Source organism: Chionomys nivalis, chromosome 2 (genome assembly GCF_950005125.1).
Source record: "Chionomys nivalis chromosome 2, mChiNiv1.1, whole genome shotgun sequence".
In the NCBI taxonomy this organism is placed as follows: domain Eukaryota; kingdom Metazoa; phylum Chordata; class Mammalia; order Rodentia; family Cricetidae; genus Chionomys; species Chionomys nivalis.
This window is the reverse complement of record NC_080087.1, coordinates 86,552,918-86,565,391: the sequence shown is the minus strand read 5'-3', so window position 1 is coordinate 86,565,391 and position 12,474 is coordinate 86,552,918. Positions and strand designations below refer to the sequence as shown.

The following is a 12,474-nucleotide window of genomic DNA, read 5'->3' as shown; positions in this document are numbered from 1 at the left end:
GAGATGTTAGAGAGGCAGAGCACTGGCCCGCACTCTCTCAAGACTCTAGGTTTACTCCCCAGGAGGCAAGAGAGAGGGCGAATCTGGGTCCAACAGTTTGGCCCTGATCTAGGGCCTTCCATAGCAAAGAGAGCAGACCAGCCTTTGGAAGCCAAGAGGAAGGGACGACAGAGAACTGATAAGAACTAAGTTTGTCTTGAGCAAATAAGGATCCAATCCTGCAAGTACAGGGGCAGAGGAGTCTGACCTGAGGGCTGTTGTAAAATCTCCGGACTATATTTCTAATTTTGGGGTGCCTATTCCCTCCCCTTAGTCAGCTCACCCTCCCAATACTTTCAAACCTCACTTCCCTCCCACCAGCCAGAACGTTTCCTCAGTTTACCCTTTTCCTGGCCTCAAAGCATCACCGCACCTGACTTCTTCACTTTTACCTTTTGGTTAGTTTGTATTTGAGACAGAGCTGGCCTGGAACTCCTGGCACCCAGCAACCAGCCTGTCTGTGTCCTGATTCCTGAGTCCTCAGGTGTGTGCTACCACAGCTCCAGCATTTCTGTCTGGGTTTTGTAAGGTGAGCGAGTAACCAAGGTTTATCCTAGAAAGCAAAACTCAGTCCTCCCACCAGAAGGAAGGGACTGCGAGGCCTAGGGGCAACTTCAGCCTCACCTCTGGTAGTGCTTTAGGAGGCTGAGATAGAATAATAACCCAGCAGACACAAGCCCTGGGGCTGTAAACACAAAAAACAAATTTTTAAGAAGACTCTAACAGGGTGGGGAAGGCAGACCTGTGACCAAGTCCTTGGGAGGCAAAGACAGGAGGATAGAGAATTCAAACTCTCTCTCAAAAAAAAAAAAAGCAAAACAAACAAACAAAAACAACAAAAAAATCAAGTCTGTAGACTTGCCTGTTCTAAAAGCATTTGGGAATGAGGATTATAGCTCAGTAGCAAATTATTTGTGAGGTATACAAGAAGCTCCAGGTTCGATCCCCAGCAAAAATATATATATATTTTTAAAAAATATACATTGAGAGTTGAGCAGTGGTGGTGTGTGTCTTTATTCCCAGTACTCCAGAGGCAGAGACTGGCGGATCTCTGTGAATTTGAGGCCAGCCTGGTCTACAGAGTTCCAGGATAGCTAGATCTGTGTAAAGAGACCTTCCCTGGAAAAAGCAAATGTGTATACACACACACACACGCACACACATATACACATATGCACACTCACACGCACACACATACACACACACACACACACACACACACGAGTGCATTTGCCTTCTGTCTTCTTTACTTTGCCTCCCTCCAGCATCTTCTCCAGCAACCCAGCCACCCTGGCTTTTGTTTGTCCCCACTCGGCAATGACTTACTTTCTGCTCTTCCCTGGAAGGGGTAATCGAGGCCTCTCCAGCACTCTTCAGGCTAGTCAACCTTGGCTGTCGGCTAAAAAGACTTAACCTCTCTCGGCTTCCTCCACACTCCCACCCCTTCCCAAGTGACTCCCAAAGTGGCATCCCCAGTCCGGAGCTGGCAGGTCGCCAGGTCCCACTCTTTCTTTTTTCTTTCTTTCTTTCTTTTTTTTTTTTTTTTTTTGGTTTTTCGAGACAGGGTCTCTCTGTAGCTTTGGTGTCTGTCCCGGAACTAGCTCTTGTAGACCAGGCTGGCCTCGCAGGTCCCACTCTTCATCCCAACCTCCCCAGCTGGCATCCCTGCTAGCCCAACTTTCAGTCGGGATGCACGACCTAAGGTACGGGTAGAAGCTGGTGGGAAGGATGGGTGAGCGAGAGGATACTGACAGTCTGCTTTATTCACCTATTTGTTTTCACAGTGCTGGGAACAGAACCCAGGATCGGGTGCATGTTAGGTAAGCACTGCACTGAGCTACCTCGCCAGAGACTTTCACACTGGCTAAAGCCATCAGCAGTGTGTATCAGAGTAAGGAAAGAAGATAAAGACAATGGGATCGCCGGGTCTAAAGCAGCAGCTTCTCAATCTGTGGGTCGCGTGTATCAGAGGAGAGCTAGAGAGACGGTTCAGTGGGTAGGAGTGCTCACCGCTCTTGCAGGACCTCAGTTTGCTTCCTAGCATTCATGTCAAGGGGATGCTCACAACGACCTGTAATTCCAGTCCTAGGATATTCAGTGCTTTCTTCTGGCCTCCAAGGCCTTGTGGTGCATATAGACATATATTCAAGGTGAGGCACACGCTCGCGCGCATACACACACATACATACACTCTTAAAACTTTAAAAAACACCCAGACTACGATCCTTTCTCTTCCCCTCACGAGTCCTCCCCCTAAGACTCTCTGGAAGGTTCCACAGGGAGAACCTGTTCTGAAAGGCTTTGCATCCTCCAGGGTATGCGGTATTCACCGGCTTCCCCTGTCATCTCCCCCCCAGAAACTGTCACAAACCATCTGTTCAAATGACAAACAATCTAGCAAGAACTGAAGTCCCAGAAAGAGGCGGCGACTTTCTGGAGGCTGTAAAGCAATTTTGTGGGGGTGGCAGTCAGGCCCTAGGGCCTTACATTGGACATCTTGCGATTCCCAGGCCAAGCAAGCTCCTACAACGCTGGCCTGTGATCCTCTGGCCCAAATGCCATACATAATTAGAAGTTATAATCCTGTAATTCCATGATGACATCTTTCAACTTAAATATACTTTAAAACTTTTTTAAATGCCAAAAGCAACTTAAAAAACCTTCCCACTGTCCCCACCTGTCTCCATATTCCCCCTCTGTTCAACTACTTCAATCGTAAGCAAAAACTCTAAGTCGGCAGTGTCCCGCGGGAGAAGGAAACTGCCAAGCCCATTTATGAAGTGGCGAAGTGGCGCTGAACAATTAAGAATTGATTGCTCTGTGGGAAGCAGTTTCACTTCCCTATTCATAGTTACTGGCTGTGCCTTCGATCGTATCAGTTAGAAAAATATCCACGACAATCTCTCAACCCACCAGGTGAACCTTGGCCAAACTCCAAAGGCTATTTTTAGACTCACTAGGGACCTGAAAGGAAGGTGAGAAGCCTGTCACTGTGATTCGAACCTCCAAAGTGTTTTCATAAGCCAGTTCCTGCAGCTGTTGGGAATGCCAGCTCCAGTGTGGGCTCCTGCTGGGGTCGCTTTTGAGGAACTGAGCTCCAGGGCGAAAGGCAGACGGGTAAGTTGCCGAGGAGCGTTAGGACGTGCCAAGCGCGCAGAGCCCAGTCTCTCGACCGCTCGGTCTCTCGGACAACCAAATACAGATAAATCCGCTTTGAAGAAGGGGTGAGACTGCCATTCTCGGGGCCTCTTGGGCGACGCAGGACAAACGAGGGAGGCGCGCTCGAGGTGCCCTCGCAACAGCCACCCTCCCCTTGCCTACTAAGAAGTCGAAGGGAGAGACCGCTAAAAGCATTTGAAAGGCTAAAGATCAAAACTCTCAGTCCGCACTAAGTACTCTGGTGGAAGCTGGGCTACGATCGGTCGCAGTGCGGAGCGACCGAGCTCGCCAGCGTGGCCAGGGGCTGGTCCTTACCCCACGGGCGCGGGAAGGCTGGCAGGGCCACCCGAAACACCTCTCCAGGCTCCTACCTGCGCGCGGCTCGCCCGTGCACCTGTGCGCCGGAGCCCTGCTGCCATCTGGTCCGGGCGCCCAGCCTCACGTAGTCCCTTTCACCCTCCCTTCCCGCATCAGCCCCGCGTGTCCCCTCCCGTCCCCTCCCCCCTCCGGGCCAGGCCGACCCCTGCCGCAAGCCCCATCAGCGCGCTCCACAGTTTGAGCGGACAGAGAGGGTCTGAGAGCTCGCCGCCCACCTTCCGAAAGTAGTCATCGTTCTCTTTCTCCAGTGGCTGGGGGGCCGCGGGTAGCAGTGCATCGGTCATGCTGGCGGCGCGGGAGCCGAGGGTGAACTGAGGTGCAGTGGCCACCAAGGGACCCAGAAGGCGCCGGGACCCGCCCCCGCCCCTGTCCCGTCCCCGCCCCGTCCCGCCGGACGAGCGGCTGCAGTGCCGCCCCTCCCGAGCCCCAGAGCGCCAGATATCTGGAGCCCCGCCCCTCCCAGAGAGAGTCATAGGCGGATCCCGAGCCTGGAACTCTGCTCTACCCTGCATCCCTGAAAGTGAGCCACAACCCCTAATCTTTGGAGCCACGCCCCATCTCATCTAGGCCCAGCCCCCTCCTACTGGAGACCTATACCTCTCTGGAGCCACGCCCCACTTGTCTCTGGACCCGCCCACAGCACACGAGCCCCTCCTCCAGCCCCTCCCGAGGACGTAGTCTTGAAGCCTCCGCCCTCCTTTGCATAGGCCACGCCCCGTCCTTTCCGCGCCTGTGTTCAGAGCCTGAGTCTGGTGTCTAGCGCACCGCTTACCTTTTGAGCCTACTGTCTTACTCTGAGCGTGGTTGATAGCTCTCCCTTGTCAGCGCCAAGATGGTGCAGCGGATTGGATAGGGGTTTCAACGACCGCAGTGAAATCCAAACTGGGATTCACCCTTTTCTCGAGACCCTTGGGAGGAGCAGCTGTAGAGGGCGTGCGAGGGCAATTCACGCTTGTTTTTCCACCCAGGGGCTTGTACACGCGGGGAGGATTCAGGACCAGTTCCATCTCCGCTCGGGAGCTCTTGGCGCTGGCCAAGGGAAGTCAGGAAAGCTTCTTGCAGGAGGAAAGGTCACCGACTGCTTTGGCTGGTTTTAGGCATGGTGGGTGGATGGCAGAAGTCCCCGGGAGAGGGGGGCTACCTACTGAGCTGGAGGGGCTTTGTGCGCCAAAACTCTGAGGATGTTTTTAAGGATCTTAGAGAAAACAAACCTCGGTTTTCTCACTGCAGAATGGAGCCTAGGTGATTCTCCGGCTGGCCCAGGGTTTCTGAATCAGATGTGGTTAGTACAGGAGTATCAGGGGTCCCCTAAGCTCGGGCTTCGCGCTACCCCTTAATAGAGAGTAAACAGAGTCTACTGTCGGATATTGGTGCCACAAGAGGCTATGATCCAGCTGCAGGAGCCTAGAGTCCCCAACTGGTAGAGCCGTGTTCCTCCTCGCATTGCCTCCCCCCATTACTACCACCAAGGGACACCTTTGTCTGCTGCTTCTGTCTTTGGCGGTCCGTAGGTCGCAATGTAAATCTCAGATAAAGACAATCAGCTTTCAAAACTAACCAATCGTTTCCGTACTCCTTAAAAAGGGTATTAGAGTGACTGGAAAGATGCCTCAGCAGATAAGGTTGCTTGCGGCCTGGCCTGACAACCTGAGTTTGATCCCGGAGACCCATAGGATTTAGAAGGGGCAAGAACCAACTTCCACACTCTGATCCCCACACGTGCGCTGTGGCACGTACATGCTCCCCTCCCCCAATGCACACAAAATAAAGGTAAAAAATATTTAAGGTGTATCGGGGGTGTTTCGAGAGTTTTAAAATGAGTGCTTAAACAATGACAACAGCTTAGCAAATGTTATCATTTTAAATCCATCTGGTCATGAGAAAAGGGCTACTTCAGTTTAAGAAAGATCCTGTCGTCAGCCTGGTCTACTGAGTTAGTTTCAGGACAGGCTCCAAAGCTACAGAAAAACCCTGTCTCGAAAAAGAAAATGAAAAGAAAGAAAGAAAGAAAGAAAGAGAGAAAGAGAGAGAGAGAGAGAGAGAGAGAGAGAGAGAGAGAGAGAGAAAGAAAGAAAGAAAGAAAGAAAGAAAGAAAGAAAGAAAGACCCTGTGATCTCAATGCCTTTCAGGAAGCTGAAACAGCAGTATTGTTGGGCTCAAAGCTAACCTGATATCTTAGTTTGCTTTACATTACTGTGATAAACAGCTTGACCCAAAGAACCTGGGGGAGGAAAGGGTTTGTTTGATGTAGACCTTATGTAGACCTTATGCATCAATGCATCACTGAGCAAAACCAATTCAGGAACTCAAGGCAGAAACCCCAAGGCAGGACATGAAAAAGAGACAGTGAAGAACACTGCTTACTGGCTTGCTCCCCATGGCTTGCACAGCCTGCTTTTTCTTTCTTTCTTTCTTTTTTTTTTGAGACAGGGTTTCTCTGTGGCTTTGGAGCCTGTCCTGGAACTAGCTCTTGTAGACCAGGTTGGTCTCGAACTCACAGAGATTCACCTGCTTTTGCCTCCCAAGTGCTGGGATTAAAGGCGTGCCCGGCCGCTTTTTCTTTCTTAAATTATTACTTTATGTGTATGGTAGTTGTCTTAGTTAGGGTTTCTATTGCTATGAAGAGACACCATGACCACAGTAATTCTTATAAAGGAGAACATTTGAGATTGGCTTACTGTTCGGGGGTTTTAGTCCATTATCTTGGCAGGAAGCATGGCAGCATGCAGGCAGATGTGCAGACAGGTGCTGGAGAGTTAGCTGAGAGTTCTATATCTGGATCTGCAGGCAACAGGAAGTGACAGTGACACACTAGACAGGCTTGAGTTTCTGAGACCTCAAAGTCCACCCCCTAGTGACACACTGTCGCGGCCACCCTCGTCCAGCAAGGATGACGTGACCACCGGAGCTCTTCTCACTGCAGTTTTATTTCAGGACCTTTTGACAATTGTAAAATCTCTCTCTCTCCCTCCCTCCCTCTCTCTCTCTCCGGGCAAACCTCTCCCAGCCCTTAAGTAGGCCTGGGCTGCCAACCTCAGATTGCCAGGTGGGCACTGCTCATAGGTCCACGCATATGCAAGCAGCTGACAATCATTGCATGATAATAGCATAAGTCAGGCCTAGTTAATATTAGAAGTTGATTATCACAGAGAGCACTCGCTTTCGGGATCGCGGAGGGCGGGAGCCAGCACCATCAGGTGCAACTCCACGCAGCTCTCTACATTGCCATCAGGTGTGGCTTCACGCAGCTCGCTACAGTTCCCCCTTTTTGTTTTGTAAAGCTACAGGCAAGAGTAGAGGTCTGATCTGTTAAAAATGGAACATGTACTAGTGTCTGTCCAGGTGTCATCCACCCAGAGAACACTACACCTGTCCGGTGTCTTTTTACAGAGGTGGGAGCTGGACACCAACCCACATGCAATCAGACTTGCTCTTCTTGAGGCTGATGTATGCTTACCTCAAGTGCAGTGCGCAAGCCTCGCATCCTGTGCTCGCTTACATCTCTAGCCAAACTTGGGGAGACTGTCCTGCTTCAATGACTGTGAAGGCCTGAATGATCATAACTGCATTGCGATGCTGTGAAACCCTTATGTGACAAACGCACCACAGGCATACCAGGGAGGCAAGCACCATTAAGCCTGTTAGGGCTCCTACTCCCGCCCACTCCTTCAGATGATCCATGGAGTGATCCAGGAGGATAGTCCTTCTGCCAGGCTGGTGTCCATGCGTGTGGAATCTGCAGTCGCAATCGTCATCCGCAGCTTTTCCAGTTGTTTTCGAATTCACCAGACCAATTACCTAAAAGATATCTAGACAATTCTTTAGACAGATTAGCTGCATGGGTTAATGTTTCATACTGAATGCTGGTCACACACAGCCCTGGATGGATAGAAATGTCTGACAGACTAGAGTATGGACTTGCCTCTCAACATACCCCAGCTGCCATACCCCCGTGGCACATTCATTCTTGTCAGCTGAGTGCATGGAAGACACCTTCTCCTCGTGCACCTCTTTGGCTTCCCTAGCAGCTCAGCTGATCCTGCTTCTGCTAAATGACCATATGCTGTATTCTCATGGGTTGTCTGATCTTACACAGGATTTAAAGATAAATGCCCATGACAACAGGTGTTGAGATTGCCAGCAGTAGGGTTCCCAATCACCATTAGACCCAACCTCCCATTTGGGCTATGGTATTCTACCAACCCTTTGGCTAAAACAGTACACACAGGTACCTGCTCCTACAATAGGGCAGTCTCTTGATTTAAATTCACTCTGTTGCAGACTCTTCAGTGGTGTGCAGAGCCTAAAACTGCCATTGCCTTTCCTTGCCCTGCAGCTACGCTGCGTTCTCGGGCAGCCCTGTGGCGTCTGTGCTCCAGCTTGTCTCAGCTCCAGCACTTGTTGCTTTGCTGATACTCTTAAGCACTGCTGTGGCATCCGCCAGGCTAGGCACCGACTGCTGAGGCAATGTGCCTTCCACCACAGCCACCTAGCAAAGCTCTGCTCCAGCTGCCTTTCTGCCCCATCTGCATTTGTTCTGGGTCCAGACTGGTGCATGGAGTGGAGCGGAACTCAGGGAAGCAGGCTTGCTGCTCTGCAACCATTGAAGGGTCCCCCCACTTACACGTTTTAGGGAATTTGGGCGTTGTCAGTCTGTCTGGCTACTTCCTGCTGAGCGGGGACGTTGCATTCTTAAGGGTATTTACTGCAATTTACTGCCATTTTCCAGCTGCGCTCGGACGCAGGTCGCAGCAGCGGGGGAGAGGCAGAGACTCTACCTCCCCACCTAGCTGTAAGGTAGAGGCTTGGCAGCGCAGAGCGGCCGGGCCCCATCGGGGTGGGACGGATCCCATCTCGGCCTGTTGCCCCTGACAGGGACAGAGGTCCAAGCCAACAGATCTTATCACAGTTGTGCTTCTGTGCCCTGAGGCACATGCTGGGAGTGACCTAGCGTTCTGGCCTTGTTGGTCCTCAAGGCAGGTCCTGGGTGTTTGCAGCTTCGCAGACCCTCAGCGCTGCTTGGCCTTGGAGCCGCAGCTGCTCACTCTCCACTGCAAACTCAGGAGGTCTCGGTAATTCAAACCACATGAATCTAACTCCCTTCCTTAGCGTACCTTGTTCTGCAGCAAAATTCATATCTCTACCAAGCTTGTCCCAGGATGACACATTAAGATTGCCAGAGACGGCAAACCAAGGAGCAATTGTGTCACATTTAGTCAAAAACTTTTCCAATGCGCTCCTTAACAGCTCGTTAAGAGCCAGAAAAATCAGGTGTGATGTTGAAGTGCCCATTCTAAAATCCCATTCTTTTATTTTCATTTTAAACCGTCCACTTTGGTCGTGGCTCTCACTTTGATCCGTCTGCTATAGTCGCAGCCCTATTACCCCCACTCTCCCTTCTACTGGCGAGAGCGGAAAACCCGCTTTTTTCGCGGATCCCCAGTCTTTACCTGAGGATTATCCGGTGCACCCCCTGACTGCAGCAAGTTCTGGGCTCCACGGAGAGAGGTTTGGAGGATCCCCGTACGCGGCACCACTTGTCCCCGTACGGGCCACCAACTGTCGCGGCCCCCCTCGTCCAGCAAGGATGACGCGACCACCGGAGCTCTTCTTGCTACAGTTTATTCCAGGACTTTATTCACAGCAATCTTTTCCCTTCTCCCTTCCTCTCTCCCCCGGGCCAACCTCTCCCAGCCCTTAAGTAGGCCTGGGCCGCCAACCTCAGATTGCCAGGTGGGCACTGCTCATAGGTCCACGCATATGCAAGCAGCTGACAATCATTGCATGATAATAGCATAAGTCAGGCCTAGTTAATATTAGAAGTTGATTATCACAGAGAGCACTCGCTTTCGGGATCGCGGAGGGCGGGAGCCAGCACCATCAGGTGCAACTCCACGCAGCTCTCTACATTGCCATCAGGTGTGGCTTCACGCAGCTCGCTACAACACACCTCCTCCAACAAAGCCACCCCTACTCTGACAAAGCCACACTTCCGAATAGTGCCACTCTCTGTGAGTCTATGGGGCCCATTTTTATTCAAAGCACCACAGCTATTTTGCCTACATGTTTGTGCACTATTAAAACGTGCATGCCTGGTACCCGTGGAGGACCTATAAGGGTGCCCAGTCCCCTAGAACTGGAGTTACAGATCGTTTGAGCCTACATGTGGTTGCTGGGAATTGAACCCAGGTACTCTGAAGTGCAGTCAGTTGAGATTCCCTTCTCCAGGATGACTCTAGCTAGTGTCAAGCTGACAAAAAATTAGCCCACCACACTTGGGCTCAGTGGAAAAACACTGTCTCCATATTCCAAGGAAGAAAGAAAAGAAAAGAAAAGCAAGAAAGAAACCTACAGAGTCCTAAGCAGCTGTACTCTGGGGCAGGAGTTTGGGAAACAGCTAATTTAAAAACAAAAACAAAAAACAAAACTGGGGCTGGAGAGATGGCTCAGTGATTAAGAGCACTGGGTGCTCTTACAGGGGTCCTGAGTTGAATTCCCAGCAACCATATGGTGTCTCACAGCCATCTATAATGAGATCTGGTACTCTCTTCTGGCCTGCAGGCACACATGGAAGGAATGTTGTATACATAATAAAATAAATAAAAATAAATAAAAAAAAACAAAAAACAAAAAAACTTCCCCATGTTGGAAAGATAGCTCAGCAATTAAGAGCTCTGCTGTGTTTCCAGAGGTCCTGAGTTCAATCCCACACCCACATGGTGGCTCACAACCATCTGTAGTGGGATCTGATGCCGTCTTCTGGCATGCAGACATGCAGACAGAGGACATGCAGATAGATTGCCTGTATGTGTGACTGTGCACCATGTCTGTGGAGGCCACAAGAGGATGTTGGTTCCCCAAGAACTGGAGTTACAGACAGTTGTGAGCTGCCATATGGGTACCGGGAATTAGGACCTCTGAAAGAGTAGCCAGTACTCTTAACCACTGAGTCATCTCTCCAACCCCTCCTTTATAATCTTTATTTAAAAAAAAAGTGTTTAGATGCCAGCAGTGGTGGCACATGCATTTAATCCCAGCACTCAAGAGGTGCAGGCAGGTGGATTTCTGTGAGTTCGAGGCCAGCCTGGTCTGTAGATTGAGTACCAGGACAGTTAGGGCTGTTACACAGAGAAACCCTTTCTCATAACAAAACAAAACAAACAAGCTATATATACACACCACATTTCGTGATCCATGTTCTCATTCTATTGTTCAGGCTGTCGCGAAACTCACTGTGTGAGATTTTGAACCCTTCTGTCTCAGCCCTCCAAGTGCTGGAATTATAGTCGTGAGCCACCACAGCTGACTCAACTTTTATTTTTAAAGGCAACTATGTCATCACCTTAAGAGAAGATCCAACTGTACTTTGTCCTATAGAGAGAGACTTGTACAAAGCAAATACAATAAAAACCAAGGTCGATTATTTAATCTAGTCTGACATCATTGCCTTTTTCCAGCTGCCACCTTTGTTAAGGAAGAAAAGTGATGGGGATGTAGCTCAGTGGTTGAGTGCTTGCCTAGCGTGTTTGAGGTGCTCTGTACAACACCTAGCATAATACAGACAGAAAAGAAAAAGAAAAGGAAGCATGTCGTGAAAGACATACCAACTGACCTAAAGCTCCCTTCTATGGGTCTTCAGAGGTCCAGTGGGCATCCATCTCCAGGATACATGAGCCATTTGAACTTTAATCCTCGGGTGTACCCAACATCAGGTACCTTTCAGACAGCCTCATGACTCACTGCAGGGCATCCCACAGTCTCCTTCTACCATAACTCCGACCTCATTGTGACCAGGAAATGAGACCTGTTACTGCTGAAACTAAAAACTGGCATTAAACTGTGTATACCGGCACAGGTCTGTAATGGCCCCCACCAGGGGGACTGAAGCAAGAGTATCAAGAGTTCAGATCCCCACTTGGGAAGTAGAAACAGGAGGATGAGAAGGTTGAGGTAAGGGTGGAGAGATGGCTCAGTTCACAAAGAGAATGCTGTGCAAACACAAGGGCATGTTTTATAGCTCTAAAACCCACGTTATAAAAACGCTGAGAATGGTGGCATACACTTGTAATCTCAGCACTGGGGAGACAGAGACAGGATACCCCTGGGGCTCACTGGTTACCTAGCTTAGCCTCAGGACCTAGTGAGACACTCTGTCCCAAAAACCTTGTGGCAGAGGGCTTATCCAATGTGCAGGAGGCCCTGTGTTTCATGCCCAGTCCCACATAAAACAGGGCATGGCAGTATAACACCTGAAATCTCTTTTTTAAACATTTTTTTGTTTCATTTTTTGGTTTTTGTTTGTTTGTTTTTCTTTTTGTGTTCTGAGACAGGGTTTCTTTGTAGCTTTTGGAACTAGCTCTGTAGATCAGACTGGCCATAAACTCACAGAGATCCACCTGCCTCTGCCTCCTGAGTGCTGGGATTAAAGATGTGCGCCACCACTACCTGGCAGTGTGTTTTGGGATTTAAAAAAAAAATATTTAACTTTATTTTATATGCATTGGTATGAAGATGTCAGATCCTCTGGAACTGGAGTTACAGACAGTTGTGAGCTGCCATGTGGGTACTGGGAATTGAACTCAGGACTTCTGGAAGAGCAGCCTGTGCTCTTAACTGCTGAGCTGTCTCTCCAGCCCCTGTACCTGAAATCTTGGAGCAGAATTGGAAGCAGAGGATAAGAAGTTCAAGGACATCCTTGGGTATACAGCGAGTTCAAGACCAATCCAGGCTTCATGAGACCCTCTTACAAAAACAAAACAAAACAAAAATTTACAGGGTGGGCAGTCTTCCTAAAGAACATGTAAGCTTAGCCTCAGGCCTACACACACACACACACACAAACTTGTTCATATTCCACACACATACATATGCTCTCACAAAAAAGAAACAAAAGAACAT

The 12,474-nt window shown here is 49.8% G+C and overlaps 1 protein-coding gene across 1 annotated transcript in view; it reads right to left on the bottom strand.

Moving 5' to 3' along the window:
- Rhpn2 (rhophilin Rho GTPase binding protein 2) overlaps positions 1–3,866 on the bottom strand; it is a 57,008-nt gene extending 53,142 nt beyond the window's left edge. Inside the window, exon 1 of the mRNA XM_057762800.1 lies at positions 3,792–3,866. Within this exon, the coding sequence (XP_057618783.1) occupies positions 3,792–3,860 (69 nt within the window). The 5' untranslated portion in view covers positions 3,861–3,866. The remainder of the gene's footprint in view (positions 1–3,791) is intronic.
- Positions 3,867–12,474: the final 8,608 nt, after the last annotated feature.